The 16,381-nt window shown below is 35.6% G+C and overlaps 1 protein-coding gene across 5 annotated transcripts in view; it reads right to left on the reverse strand.

Annotated features, from left to right (window-relative positions):
- DIAPH2 (diaphanous related formin 2) overlaps positions 1-16,381 on the reverse strand; it is a 202,596-nt gene that overhangs the window by 66,125 nt on the left and 120,090 nt on the right. For all 5 annotated transcript variants that reach the window (XM_071758065.1, XM_071758064.1, XM_071758063.1 and 2 more), the window contains 2 exons: positions 14,613-14,776; positions 2,680-2,815 (listed from right to left, as the gene is read on the reverse strand). In XM_071758065.1, coding sequence (XP_071614166.1) covers positions 2,680-2,815; positions 14,613-14,776 — 300 coding nt within the window. The remainder of the gene's footprint in view (positions 1-2,679; positions 2,816-14,612; positions 14,777-16,381) is intronic.

Here is a 16,381-nt window from a genome sequence, read left to right on the forward strand (position 1 = left end):
TGCTGCAAGAATTTTGCAGATGTTATATCAGATGGAAGTCATGAAAGGCTATGTATAAATGCACCATAGTGCAGTCTGCTACATCACTTAAAAAATAAGAAGGCCTGCTGAAAAACAGCTATAAAAAATGTTCTCTTTCCATAGAGCTAGTGAATGCTAGAGAGAAGAAGGGACTGTTAAGCTCTTTCCCTACAGAATTCCTCTCCTGCAACAAGAAAAGCAGGCTCATGATTTAGAGTGTGAAATTAGGGCTCTCTAGGTATGTAGATAAGTCACATCAGTCTTTCTATGTCTTCATTCTTCACCAGGAAAACAGGCACATAGAAGTACCTTACTAGCCCAGGAAATACACCAAGAAGATGCATAAATAACACCAGAGTGTAAAGAATATCAGAAAGGACCAAATATTCCTGAGCCCTACAGCTACAACAGGAGGAGGAGCTCACCATTCCCATAGTTGTAGTGCCTGCAAGTAAGAAAGCCTAAGAGCTGCAAGAGTGTCTTCTATGGCTTGGACTGCAACACATTTAAATCTAATTCTGAAAAAACGCAAGTAAGAGTGAAATTCCATACATAATATTTGTATTTTTTAATAGACAAACAAAAATCTACTTCTCAGCCCAATTCAACCAATTCTAACAACTACCGTTTTTTTTAAAAATTGTAACTTTTAATCAGTTTTTAAAGAAACACTTCTATGGATATTAGCATCTTCCTCAAAATTGCCTGAGCATGTCACAGGTGGCAAAAAATGTTACTAAATTCTGAGAAATAGTCTCAGAAATTCTGAGGTGTTCCATATTCTGAGTGCTATGCAGAAGAGCTGCCTCTGACTCAAGTAATTAAAAACAGCCTCTTCTGTCTCACTTCTATCAGCAATTTTATCCCAAATAACACCAAATCTATTCACTGTAAGTGGAAAAACAACTTCCAGTGGAACTGATGTCAAGATAAACCACAGGCTTAAATGATCTTAGTCTCATCTAGTACTTGGTTTTGCTTACATAAGAACAATTTAACCTTTCTCTATTTATTAGAGAAGTGTACATGTTGTGCAAGTAATTTAGAAAGTAGATGTTGATTTCGTCACCTATCACCCCACTTTTAGTTTTGCACATAAAATTAAAAAATTGTATGTCTTCCCAGTTACACAAAACAACAAAGTGAGTTAAGCTTGGCTTTAAAATATTGGCAACTCTGAGGTGACTTCATAACCAGGAATTATACAGGACAGTCCTTGATTCTGACTATGTTGCAGTTTCCTGCTCTCTCACTTACACCAAGAAATTTATATCACTTTTAATATTTTATTAATTCTAATTGTCTCTAACCTGGATCTTCCAGTGGCCACAAAACTGTTATAACTGTGTAACCAGGTAATGACAAAAATAACTAGAGAATTATACACTAAATAGATGGAAAATGTAGGAAACCCTATTGCTCTGACCCAAAAGGCTGTAGCAATGTATTAATTTTTTTTTCCTTGAAGATATAGCCAGAGAAATAACAGAAAGCTTTAGGTTAAAACACCCTTTGGGTGAAAATCACCTTGTCAAAATGACAGCTTGAGAAGACATCTGCCTCATTGCTCTGAGTCTTCTGCTTCACATTCACTTAAGACAAATTTGCAAACTATTTATATAAGCAGCAATGAGCATACAGAAGTAGATGTATAAGAAAAAAAGTTACTTGACAAAAACAGCTAATTGAGTATCAATGTTGTGGAATCCACTGGCAATTCCCCTGCCTGCTAGCATGGCTGTACACCTGTACTATGTGAAAAGGGTATTTCAGTATATTTAAGTACTGAAAAAAATATTTATCCCATGGTAGTCTACCAAGCAGATCCCTGCAGAGACCAAAGTCTGCTCTCCTGACATCATATCTTCCATGGAACTCATCATAACCAAATGACAAGCAGCATTTTTCCATGAATATGCAGCTGTTAAGACTATTAAGTGGATAGAATAGACCCATGTTTTACGGCAGAATCAGATCAGCAGATTAATAAAAACATGGATTTAAAACTAAAGAATAAAGCCTTTATTTTACAACCTGAAAATCTGTAAGGCACCATTATCAGGACTACCAGATTCTTCTTACTTTTTTTACCTTCCTTTCTCCTAGGGTGACCTCATGCAAAATACAATATTCTCACAGCTGACAAGCTCAACATATTGCTTTTTTTATCATGTCAAAATGTCACTCTGTACTCAGGCTCCAACCTCAACCAGATTTTCCTGCTTCTAATAGTACTATTGGGAGAGCATTCATTATAACATGGAGCCTCCAAGCCTCAAAATAAATACATTAATTGCCACACTTTCTTGATTATAGAGATGTTTATGGAACTTAATTAACAATAAAGCAAGTAAGATACTACTTATTGGAAGTAAATTCTTACAAAAAAAAAAAAAAAATCAATTAACTGCTACAAATGAAAACAAGCCAATAATTCACAACAAAAAGAACATCACACATATTAAGTCGCAGATCCAGACATACAAAAACAGGTAGACTAAAACAGAACAGAAATTTCACAGAAAAAGTTAATCTTTTTTTTCACCTTTCTAAACAGACAGCAAATATTTTTCATGTTGATGAGGAATCGCCTTCAGTTTGTTATTCCTTACCTTCTTTTTCCTTTAACAAATCTCTCTACTAAAAATGATGCCTTACCTTTGTTCATATCAATCAATTGCTGCTTCTTCTTCTGTCGCTCCAGTTTCTCCCTTTCAGCCTTCTCCTTTGCCAGTTTGGCTCTCTTTGTTTTCTCCTCCATTTCTCTTCTTTTGTTGTTTTCTTTTAATGCCTCCTGCATTAGATAAAATGAATGTGGGTGTCTATAAACTGAGGAAAACTTGAAAGAACAATAAAAATAACCTTGTTTGCACAGATATTGTATTTACATACAACAGTGAGGGGGTGGGGTGGGGAACCAGGGACGAGCACCCAATACCTCAAGCATTTTCAGAAATTTTAAAGGGATAATTTGACTTCCATTAAAAGTAATTTAAACTCAGTTACTAAAATTTCAGCTACAATTCCTCAGATATTTTTGTAAAATATCCAAAGCAGACGGGACCACTTAAATCCACAAGCCACATTAAAAGTAATGGAAAATAGGTGAATTTATAGATTAGGGCTCTAAATCTAAAGTCTCCAAGCCAACAGGTTACACAAACTGCCAAAATGAAAACTAGAAAAATAAGAGAAGACCTATGGATTAAAAAAATAACAACCTCACAACCCAACAAACCCCAGACAACCACTTCCAAAGATCTTGCCTCCATCCAGTCTAGAAGATATCCTTCTTTGCCAAAGAAGATTAATCTGATTTCTTGCTGTGGTGGGTAGACCTTGGCTGGCTGCCAGAGACCCATGGAGACACCTCTCATCACTCACCCTCCTCAACAGGATGAGGAGAGAACAAGCTCATGAATTAGTCTGAAGACAGGGAGATCACTCACCAGTTACTGCCATAGGAAAACACTTGAGGAAGTTTAATTTATTGCCAATTAAAATAATGCTGGATGGTAAGAAACAAACCCAAAACACCGGTGCCCCCCCCCCCCCCACCTCCTTCTTCTCAGGCTCAGCTTCACTCCTGCATTCCCAGTTCCTTGATTCCCTCCCCACACTTCCTCAGCAGTGCAGCAGGGCTGGAGATGCAGACCCAGCTGGAACCTCTGCAGCCCCCCTCTGCCAGCACCCAGATATGGAAACTCATCACACTTCACCATCCCTTCTTTTCACAAATACCTTCCTAACTCCTTTCACATTGCCTGTTCTCTCTCTCAAAAAAGAGAAATATTGGAATTCCCTTAAGCTGTTTCCCAAGATCCTAAATTTCTCCTTAGTTTTGCCTTTCTTAAGATCTATTTATCATGAAGAAATTCACTGAAATCCATCAGGATGGAATTTCACCTAATGTCATAGACAGGCATGATAAATGTTTGGGATAATTTTCTTATTTATATTCACAACAGCTCCAAATTTATTGCTCCCTTTCCTCTCCAGTTCACAGCATACTAACATCCTCTGCCTTTAAGTACTGTAGGTCTTGGGCTCCAGGCAATCTTGGGAGTCCCAACACATTATATCCTACAAGTAGCAATAATAGTAAAGAAGAAACTGGATCAAAAAAAAAAAAAAAAAAGTCCAGAAATAACATGGCATGTGTTCATTACTGATGTTTCAGCTTAAAGAGCTGAACAGTCAATTCTTACTTAGCATAGGACATATGATAAATGCTTTTCCTACACAATTTTATCATGCCTTAAAAACTGGGAAAATCACACACATTCACAGATACAAAGATTATTTATTTGTGAATTGCTCTGTAAATATCCAAGGCTCACTACACAGCTCTATATATGCCTCAGAAATGAAATTTCAAATGCTTGTAAATGAAGATAACTCTTCATCTTACTGTGTACATGGCAGGAAGGAAGTAGGGACAATGACTGTCATTTCCAAAAGAAAATACTAGATAAAGCAACTTTAAGTGTTAAGATTTAAATTGTATCAGTATTTGGTAACCCAAGATTCCCAAATAAATACAGAATATTCACTCAAGCAAGGGACAGCACTGTTCAGTGTGTATATACGATTTCAAGAGTTTACTGAGGTCAAATGGTACATACAGCCTGCTTTTAAACAGCTGATATTTTCTGGCAGGGAAGCTGGAAACCACAGTAACCACTGATGTTACTTGTGCACACACTTGAAAATTGGACCAAGAGCTCCATTTGCTGTACCATCACATAACCAATTGCACTGAGAAACACCTCTTCTTTCAGAAAAGAGACAAGAGAATTAAAGGAGAAAAATCAATGTTTTATCCTTTCTGGTTCTAGACAGTTCTTTCTCTGCACATTCAATCACAGTTGACAGAGATTTTATTTTACTGCAACTTCATAGGCTGTAACGAAAGTAAATGCCCACAATCTTATGAGCAAAAGCAAATAAGAAATGTCATGGCTGAACCACTAGCCCACTGGCCACTGACATACTAGGATTAGATTATAGATTCTCTGACTTTTCCTAACAGGAAGACTACACCAGGAAGACTCTACAAGTCCTAGCTGCAGGGATATTATACAAAAATACAGATTGCTGTTCATGTAATACCCTGGTTCCCAATGATGAATCAAACAAAAGCCATTCAAAACAGAAGCTTAATTTTCCTGAAGAACAGTAAGAAAACAAAATACTGTTAATTATGTGTGTAAGTGCCTCTATCTACCTACACCCATCCCTTCCTATACATTCATATACCCAAGCAAACCAAAATAACCAAACCTCACCATTCCAACACACACAGCTGAGGAAACACAAAGAGGTCAGACAGGCCTGTCCATTATTTCTTACAAATGTACATTTCCTAGTTTTTTTTTCTTCCAGGATACAAATGCTTTTAGAGTATCTTAACCTACAGACTCTTTCCAGAGACAAAAAAGCAAGCGTCAGTGACAGAAAGTAAAAATCCACTGACTGCTCATTTAAAATACCAAAGCTTTTCCTAAACAACCCATTGCTACTACAGGTAAGGTTTCAGCAGAGGCATTAACAACACCTGGAACTTTCTGCAGTGGCCAAACCAATCACCCTGCAAGGCAAGAGTCACCCCAGGAGGGCATCACACCAACACACCTCTGGGACTCTTGGTCCCTAGACTGGCTGCTTCAGAACTAGCAGTGCAATCTAGCACTGCCCAAATACAACTTCAGAAGCATTTTCATAACTCTAGAGGAAAAAAAAGAAGTGTCTTCCCTGAACTTAGCTTTGCTGTAGCACTCTAGTAACTGCCTGGTAACAGCTCTAGTATTTCTAGTATTTTGTGGATTTTTTTCCCTGCCATCACCAATTCCCTTGAATCTCCTACCCAACCAACTAATTTTATGCCATATTCCTTGAAATGTAAAATATCTTCTGTTCAACTACATACAATTAAAACAAGTGATATTGTGACAAAAAAATCATCACTATTGCTCAGTGTATGCAGCCCCTGTCCTTCATAAAGTATCTCAGAACCAAACCACCTGGAATGTACTTGTTTGTTATTAACTCTCCATCAGGCAGTCTGACTCTTAACCATTTCCTATTTCTTATGGCATTTACTACCTTAAATATAGTCAGTTTGATAAATAACTAGCTTGCAAGAACATACTTTCAATTGCTTTCAGGTTACATGCTAATAGCTAAAAAATATTAAAATAAAATAATCAGCATTTGTTCTCCCTGAATTATACCACCAATCTTTTAAGTTTCCTTTTTTCCAGTCCTACTGCAAAGGGTTTTCTCTGTCATGTGGCTTTGATTACTTCATTATTTACTATTTTCTCACTTTCTAGATCTTTAGACTGTAGACAAGCCTACCAATTTCTAATATGAAGGCCATGTGATTCTGCACCTTGCTCACTGCAGTGTTATTTGAGCCTTGATTTAAAAGAAATATGGACACAATCTCATGCTTTCACCCCTTTTCTCCTGGGCATACTTTTATGCTTCTCTATAACTATCCTCTTCCAAACTCCTGGGTTTCACTGGACTTCTTTTAATATGGAACAGAGATACTTTGTGTTATCAGGTTATTTTTAAACATCAAATACATGGCAGTTATACCCTTTCTGTGTTGGCTTGCAGGCTAAACTACTTAAAAAGGTAGAGATCAGTTTGAATACTGAAAAAATAGCTCTATTATTGGCATTGCTTTTTGAAAGGGTGGGGTGAGAATTTTTTTACTGCAATGTAGCTCAACAGTGACAAGGTGCATATTGGTGTTCACAGATACACACTACACAATTATTTTTATTCCTTAATTAAAGGACAAAACCAGTCTAATGTTACAGTTACAAAACAAATCAGACAAACATCACAAATCAAGCAGCAATCCAGAGTTAAAAATTAAAGACTACCCAACTGCTTTGGAAAACATTTTGAAAAGTATTCATATAGATACTTTATTTTTAAAATACTTAAGTGCATACAAAAACTCAATTTTCAAGTGAATCTCAACAGGAATATTTTAATACAACTGACTTCTTTTTCTGATTCACAACCCTCAGTATTTTTGGATGGTGCATAACCCCATGCACTTTTGCCAATACCACTGCAAATGAAACTTGAAAGAAAGTTTGAGTCTGTTTTGGTTTTAAACAAAAACATATAAAAATAAAATAAAAAGAAACCCAAATTGTTGTGTCTCCTGCAGAAAAACAGATTTTGCAAAGAATTATTATCTCTTGTTAAGGGCACAGAGCTTGATGTTCCCCCTTGTGATTATCAGGATTCATTGCAGTAAGGCTCTTGTATTCAGGACTACCTTGGTTCCCTTATGAAGCAAATAAAAAATTAATGTCTCTCTTGCATTCTGTACATACCTTAAGTTCTGACAGACAAACAGATACTCATACACCAGGATGGTTGTAAACAGACTCTCAGAGGTAAATTATTAAAACGAAGAAGAAAAACAAACTAAAGCACAAGTCTCCCTGGATATTAAAGATGTAGTTGGCTACAAAGTGGTCGTGCACCAATACTGAAGCCTGCCTGTGATCCCTCAGGCATTCCCTAAATTTGCCTTGCAACTGCAAAATATGTGAACTGAAGTTTCAGTGGAAAAAAATTATATATACCTTTTTCAGTCATAATTCATTAGGAACAAGGAACTCAGATTAACTGGTAGTTAATCTACAGACATAAAGTTAAAATACAACAGACTGAGCAATCGGTTTATATGGACAGGAAAGATTTTTCATGAGTGCTCCTTGGAAGAAAACATATTCAAATGCATTGTTATCCTGGTGAAAATAATGGAAAGAGAGATGCAATGAACTGGTATTAAACAAGAGCAGACAAACTGAATTTTCTGATGGGTGGGCATGAAACAGTAAGGAGAAAAGATAATGCTCGGGCTACTGCCCCATGGTTCATGCATCAGGGACATTACATCTGACATGAAATGTCTTTGGCATGCCAGCACAGATTAAGATTTCTGGCAAGTGTGGCTGCTGGTGCATATTCAGGTAGGGGGAAGGGGTTTGCTGCTGGCTCATCAGCTGTGTTGCAAAACCACCTACAAACCTTGCAGGGTAAGGCAGAAAAGGATTTAAGTGTGCATTGAACAAAGTTTAGAGCTACCAATGGAAAAGTACATTGCATGTTTTCATTACTTAACAGTATATATTTGAATAACTACTAAAATTAACCTTTCCTTAGGTAAATCTGTTCCTACAAAAGCCTAAATCGAGTAAAAAAAGGGATTTCTTATTTTTTATTTTTTTTTTAAACAGAAGGTCCTTGAATATGATGAGTTTCAAAGTTTCTGGCCAGATTTTGTATCCTCCCTCCCAAACAAGGCTGAAAGAGTATCAGAAAAAAGTGTTTGAGAGGTTGTGTGGCATTACACTCAAAATAAACTAAAACTGTGGAGAAAAAAAAAACAAAAAAAAACCCAAAAAAACCCCCCAACATTGACGGGATACACTTATTCATCTGCAGTTTTTTTCTCGAGGTTTCTTACACCTTCCACTTCATGCTTCATACTATATTTTGACAGTATAATCCAATTCTATTAGCTTGCTTTGGGTTTTCTTACACGTGATAAGCAAGCAAATATGAACTTAAGGGAGTGAATGAGCTGTAATTTCCTACAACATCAGCAAGCTAATTGAAGATGCAATAATGCAGCGATCAATCTGAAACCACAATTAAGACAAACATGGATTCAAATTATCAAATTATCTTAATATGATACATATGAACAAACAGAATGATGAGGCTACAACTTTATGAAGGATCCTTGTGGAGAAAGAATTCTGATTTCTTCTAACTCATGACAGCTTTTTAGAAATAAGTTAGGTGCAGATGTAAGCAATTGTAGCCTGTAAGCATATTCAATGGAAGGGGCTCTTTTAGACTTAGAATCACACCAAAGGGGGTCACTTGGAGCAGGTAATCAAGTCTACTGCTTTATAAGAGGTTTTCAACATCTGGGTCAGATTCACATCTTCAATACTGTGATGGTAAAAATCACAAACTATGCCTGGCTTGCAGAGTGGAATGAGAATTCAAAATTCACATTTAAATACTATAAACTTGCAAGACGAAGCCTGGGAATAATGAGATTACTCTGTTGGACTCGTTGCCATCAGCACTGAACGGAGAGTCTGTTGAAAACCATCAAATCAAAAATTCTAAAGCTAAGTTTGTCATCTTGTTTCTTTTCAGGATTAGGAAACTTCACTGCACTGGTTCACCTAGACCATGTTTTTGCTACCTTACTTCTGAAAACATTACTTAATCAAAGTCACCACTATAGTGAAATATGACTATTGCTTTTAACAGAGCCACAAGAGCAATTAATCACCTCACCACAGAAAAGTTATTCTAGGAAGAAAATCCTAACCCCATCCATACTGCCTGTTATTTCTACACCTGCTTACCTTTAACTGCTTGAACTGCAGTGTTATGTAATTCAGTTTAATTTCTTCTTATTTTCATTACTTTTTATATCTTTTAGATAACTTCCCAGAGAAATGTCACCCTTACCATTTATGACATGAACAGAGTAGCTGCTTATTTAGCAGTATTACCAGCTTGTTAATAAAGTTGATGAGTTACCACTTCTATGTGTTCTTCTATTTGCTTCTGATTTCATTACAATCTTTCCTTGTCTACAACTAATTCCTGACTTGTTCAATATCATTATTAAAAACAAAATTACCCTCAGCACTAGGTGGATGTACATTTAGATGGCAATTTGAAGAATTTGCAAAAGCAACTCTGTGTGGTTTTGGGGGGTGAGGAAGGGATCACTATATAGTGCATGTTAATAAGGATAAAGTTTCATTTTTTTAATATTACCTCTTGGGAAATTTCACTGGAGAAAATACTTCTTGCTCATTATTCTTTCTTTTTTTCACAGCTTTCCCCTAGCTAGAAACTGTTATCTTTCAGACTACATTAAAGAACTGTTACTTTTCAGGCAGAAGGGAGTAACTGAATTCCCAGACAAATAACTAGGGAGACCAAAATATAAACACAGCCTTCCTTTTAAACCACTCCTGAATTACAAACTCAATTTATGAGTTTGAAAGCTGGAAATTTAGCTTGACCATGTATTGTATATCAAAGTAAATTATGTTTATTTTGTATTAATTTATGTATTGTATATTGATTTATATTATTGTAGCCAGTGACCTGCCATTTTCAAGGGACATTTCAAAAAAGCCACAGAAAAAAATGTTCCTGAAGTCATGGAGCTTGAAATTTACTTTGAAGCAAGTAACAAGCCAACAAATATTAGAAAGAAGGAAATGTCTTACAGGTACATTTATACTCAAAATGATGAATTTACTGTGCTGAAAGTTTTTTCTTAGGAAAGCAACAGAACTTGTTTTATTTCTGGTCTGGTACAGTGCATCAATCTTACCAAATTTTGAAAGATCAGGGTAATGGTCACCCAATAAAAAGTGTTAGTTTACTGATCATTTAATATGCCTTATCATTTTAGGGGGGTTTTCACTGTCTGGATTTTGTATTACAGGGTTACTGTAAGAGATCCCAGCCACACAGTAACCATCAATCAATAGTCAGTGCTGATACAAAAGGGCAGTTTATTTCATAGGTCTTTTACAAGAACCCATCACTCATACTGCCAGTTGATGAGTTATTCACATCTGCTTAAATATTGAACTATACTGGAATACAACCCTTTCTCCCTCAGTACATTTATTATGTAATTTAGAGATTTAATTCCTTATTCAAAGAGCTGCATTTAAACAAACATTTTCTAGGCAAGGGAAGCAGTCACTACTGACAAAACTGTCTCCCAGATATAAAAAAACACATCACTTCACTGAAGGAAAAAGCTTCTCTGCATTTCTTAACAGCTGTGCCAATAAATGGCTGTTGCTACTGCTTCAAATTTTACCCAACTATTCTTCAAGACATGATTACAACATGGGTTTTTCAGACTAAAAATTCAACTTTAAGAATACCTTCCTTAAAGGGAGAGCATGCACAGCAAACAATTCCCATCTAATGCTGAAGTATAGATTTCATACAACTCCCATGAGGCACATGGTGTGATTTAAAAGAAGTTTATGTCCATTTGCAATACAGGTATGACAGATTTTGTGGATATTTTTAAATACTCTAGCATCAACAGAAAGACATTCAGAAAGTGACATATTAAAAATATTCCAGATAACTTGATAGAGACTCTGAGACAGCAGGTTAAAGTGAAGAACCAAACCAGAAAAGAGCAAACTGGCATCTTTCTTCAAGCAAATGATTAATCATTATTTGATAAGAGCCTGAAACTATATCAAACCAAAATGCATCAAGTTGCTATTTTCCTCAAGGACAATAAAAATTTCTGTTTACTTTCAACAGAAGAAAGGACTAAGGCAATGAAATATATACAAAAAAATTCCTCTTCAAAAAAGTCCTAAATGTAAAAAGTATACTATTACTCAATGGATGTCCTATTTTGACTCCCAAGGAGGTGAAAAAAATAACAAACCGAAACAAAAAGACCCCAAAACCTAAAACACCAACAGAAATAACAGCAAAACTTACTGCTACTTCTGATTCAGTTTCTCTGTAATTATCAGCTCTGAGAGAAGAATGAATACACTTCCTTTTATTCCCTCCAGGCTTGATTTTAAATTGTGTTCTATTTGCAAAGAAAGTCATGTTGCACTGCTTTACTTATTTCTCATGATATGTCTTGAATACAATGAGGTTATTGAGACATACTTAAGCACAAAATCAAAGTAGTAAACACTGACAGAAGTGACACAAGTAACAGGAAAAAATCTGGTTAAAAACTCACTTCAAAAGTTGATATATTCTATATCATCTTAGGGGGAGATAAAAACCCAACAAACATCCCCAACAAAAAAACCCACACACACAAGACTGAGCAAGAAGCAGTACAGCCACGAGGGACCAGGAGGGATAAGTTTTTCAACTCTAAGTAGTAGAGGAGTAAAGCAATGCAAACTATTTCTTTGTCTCATACACCCTTGACTCTAATTCTGTTTCTTGCAAAAATGGCTAGAGAAGTCTGGGGAGAAAATGGGAGCAGATATAAAAGATGACATGAATAAATAAACTCTGTGTCCTGTATCTGCATGTCTAGGTTGACTCAATATATTGCAGCTCAATGAACTGAAAAGGCTCACAAAGAGTTTTTGCTTACATTACTGGGCAGAAGTGCTCTAAGTTTATTTCTTTATTTGCAGACATATGATGGTTTAACTTAAGACTGAATTCCTAACTACACAGTGCTTTTTTTTTTCTCCTCCCAACATCACAGAACAGCCAAAAAAAAAAAACTTACTCTCTTACACAAAGGTAGATGGATGTTGCTAACAACTAAGTATAAAACATTAATTGGGTACCCAACTGGAAACTTTGGATCTGGACATTTTTAATGACATAAAGCAAACAAAAAAGTCTCTACAAAACAATTTCTGGGTAATTGTGTATTGCTAAGAAAAGTATAGGAAGTGTTCCAACAGCAATCAATATGTCTTACAGAGAAACTGAGAAAGTTCAGCTACTGTATCACCCCACTGCCTACTTTTTCCTTTTCTCCTGTTATTTAGGGATAGCAGAACAACTTATTTATACGGAAAATTTTGTTGAAAAATAAATTGAAGAGAAACTAGTGGACCCAAAGGAGTATCACTACATTACTGATACCCTTTGATCAGAAGAATGAAAGGTGAAAAAACAACATTGACTGTTCTGGAATTTTTTTTTTCTTATACTCTGCACCTTGTCACTCAGCCTAACAGCCTCCGAATGCTTACACCATATGGAGATGCTTTTATTCAAGACTGTTTCTGTTCAACTTGCAAAAGGCAAGCAATTAGAATATATTTTTTACTTCAAGCAATCAAAAATGGACATTATTTCCCATTTGATATATGGCATTAAAATGCTGCAGAAAACCAAAGTTTTTACAGTATTCTTTTTCCTTACAGAAAAAAAAGGAAAAAAAAAATTACTGTACTGTGAACTTCTAATGCTTGCCCTAGGCCTTTCTCAAGTGCCTGGAAAAAAATAAATCCCTAAACAAGAATCTTTATGCCACTAAAGTCTACAAGGTTCAGCTCTAGTGGATAAAATAAGTCGAGAAATTCTCAAAAGACCTAATTACAATTACTACTACTGCTGCATATATCTGAACAAGTGAATTGACTGAAGCACAAAAGAGGCCAAGGAAAAGAGAGTGTTTCCTTAAGCTACGTAAGCCACAGATTTCACTTGTTAATGTTGAAGCATTACTATTTGAATTAGTATGCATCAAACCTATGGTCTAAGCTCATTTCCCTATTTATTAACTACTTTAAAAAGGGGCTTAGAAGATATGACACAAAAATTTCAAAGATCAGAGCATCAGATGGATATAGTTAACTATAGGTTAACTAGGGTTTTTTCTGCTTTTGGTTCATTTGACAAGTCCACAAAAATATTCCAGCCTCTTTATTAGAGGAGATATTGCACTTCACATTTAATTTCTCATATTTATCCAATGAAAACCCTTGATACTACTCAGTCACTCCATAGCAATACATGAATTTCTTACACAAATTCTACCTGGAGATTCCATAATAATCATTAAAGAGCAACAGGCCACCAGACAGACCTTTAAGAAGTCAAAAGAAGGAAAAATAAAAGTGCAATTGGAAGTACTTTCATTCCAACCCTTCTAGAAAACACATTTGCCTTCTACCTCCTATCACCTTCACTGCAGTTTAAATATATATGAGGACAGATTTTCATCAAATATTTGGAAACTGCTAGTCTGAAGTCTATTTCAAATAGTTACAATGAAGTAGATTTTCAAATTCAGATATCCACCTTTGAAAATATAAGCCTTGAATTTGTAAAAAAAGTAATCCCTAGAAATACCCAGAAATACCAGAAATAACAACTATTCCTGTTTCTAAGAAGTCTTCATGGAGATGGGTTGGCATATTTAGTAATTATAAAGGAATTGGTCATTAGCTTGCGGAGAAAAAAATAAATAATTTCAGCCAATACATTGCAGTAAAAGTTTTCATCACTCTGAAAATGAAAGTCCTCAGGATTACATGATAAATTAACCCATCTACTGGCAACAGACAGATCAGTGAGCCACAGCTGTATGGTAAATGGTGGTATTTCCAAGTGATGCTAATATTCTCTAGAGACACAATGTGACATTCCAGGCATCTGTTTTCCCTGTACACTTTCTATGGTGCAGTTAATTATGGATCCCAAACAGCTATTAGGGAAGATGACATTAGATTCATTAAAAACCTTAACTGTTTAAAATGAAAATCCTAAATTCCTCCATAAAAAGCCATAACTTGCCATCAACCACACTGTCTCAACCACGTTAAAAGATGAGTTTGGAATTCACAAACTGGAGGCTGAGAGCCATCAGTGATCAACACCTAAATAACTCTGGAAATATCCAATTTCTTGCCATACAACAAAACCAAGTCAAATATAACAAGAGAAATAGAGACAAGAGGAAACAATAAAAACTGGGAGAAAGAAGAAATACAAATACATATAATAATAATTTTGCAGACATGACTTACCAAAAACAGAGTTCTGAAGTTGCTCAGATCACCAAAGAATTCTTCTATGCTTATTGCTTTGGGATCAAAGGTGAAGTATTCTCCCAAATTTTCATACAATTTGATCATGTTGTTGTGCATGATGGACAATTTTTCATATTGCTCTCGGGCACTCTCAGCAAAGCTGTAAGGTTTTGTTAAGGAAAATGATTCAAATAAAAAAAAAAATCCAATTTAACAGTTAAAAAAAAAGGAAAGAAAACAGTATCAAGATTAAAACTGGAAGAATTGCTTAGTGCTGCCCTGTTCTCAAATATGATATTTCTATGTGCTGATGTTTACATGTCTGCAAGGTCATAGCATCATAAGGCAGAGGAACACTTTTCCATTAAATGATCCCTACCAGTAGGGAAGATTTGTCATTAACAGATTATGCAACTGACTTCCTAATTCCCAAACATTCTATTTTTCTTGTAATAAACAATCAGTTTGGTAAAATACATTATTTGAAAAGATACACTGAAAATTTGCTGTGAGCATCTGACTACAATGTCCCACACTATTCAAGTGGTGCCATGGTCTCCCTATTATGTACATAGAAATACATATATATATATATATATATGTAAAATTGGCTTTGTGCTTAAGCACCCATGACAAAATTATACAGTATGACACCTAATTGTCTTTGCCTTTTATTAAGATGTGCCATCTCTGTGGATTCTTGAACACAGCTCAGCTCATGTCTCAGGCATCCTGCACTAGGCACAATTATTTGGGGTGCTCTCTCAACTATGCAATTTCACAGAATTTTAAAAAATGGAATATCCACACAGCTGCCCCAGGTAACTCAAACAGCTTTGAAAAATTATTAGTAAGAAAAGCCCCCTGGAATGACAGAAGGATTTTATTACAACAAGAAGGAGGGAATTCTAGAAATGAAACTGAGATTTACTTCCATCCCAGCAGTCACTATTGAAATATGGCATAATCCTTTTAAACAGGAAAATGCAGCACTTTTTCCCCCCTCATATGAAAACAATATTTTAAGAACAATTCACTTGCAAATACAGTAAGGATGCAAACTACCCGGGCAAATTTTAGTTTGCCTTGAAGCAAGTAAATTTCAGTCTGCTGTTTTCTTCTGTTGCAGTTGCTTATATCCACAAAAATAAAAAGTCTCAAATCGCTGTTAAAAAAAAACCCCACAACCTCATACAGGATTAAACTCATTCTGCTTATACTGAAGAGCAGTTGATGAGAGTGGTGAGCTGTACACATCAAAACCCAAGGAGAAAAAACACAAGTTATTCCCTGAACTACAAAAATCAGAGTCTGGCTGCCTGTGGCTTTTTCTTGTAATGACTCAATACAGCAGAGCTCAGTGTTCAACCTTTCCTCATACTCTGAGACTCTGTCTAGTAAAACATTCCTCATTTTTCAGTATCTGTAAACTCCCTATCTCTCTGCAAAGTATAATTAATTAGGGGAAAGAGACACACAAAGAAATGGTAGCAACCATTTGTTTTTGAGGTTAGACAACACATGCCAAAAAAAATTATTCATAAAATAGACAATGGAAGGATAAAGGAATAGCTTTCAGGTGGATATTCTATTCATAACTTTTCCAAAGTGTTTGGATACTCTTGAGCACTTCAAAGGCTGTCACTTCTTAAGCCACATGCAAATGTAACAAAGCTGAAAATACCTTCTTTAGAAGGAGGCCTAATATTTCATCTGGATTATTCTACTCTTACTAAAGGAAGGGTATGTAAATAATCACATAAAAC

Source organism: Heliangelus exortis, chromosome 14 (genome assembly GCF_036169615.1).
Source record: "Heliangelus exortis chromosome 14, bHelExo1.hap1, whole genome shotgun sequence".
Taxonomy (NCBI): domain Eukaryota; kingdom Metazoa; phylum Chordata; class Aves; order Apodiformes; family Trochilidae; genus Heliangelus; species Heliangelus exortis.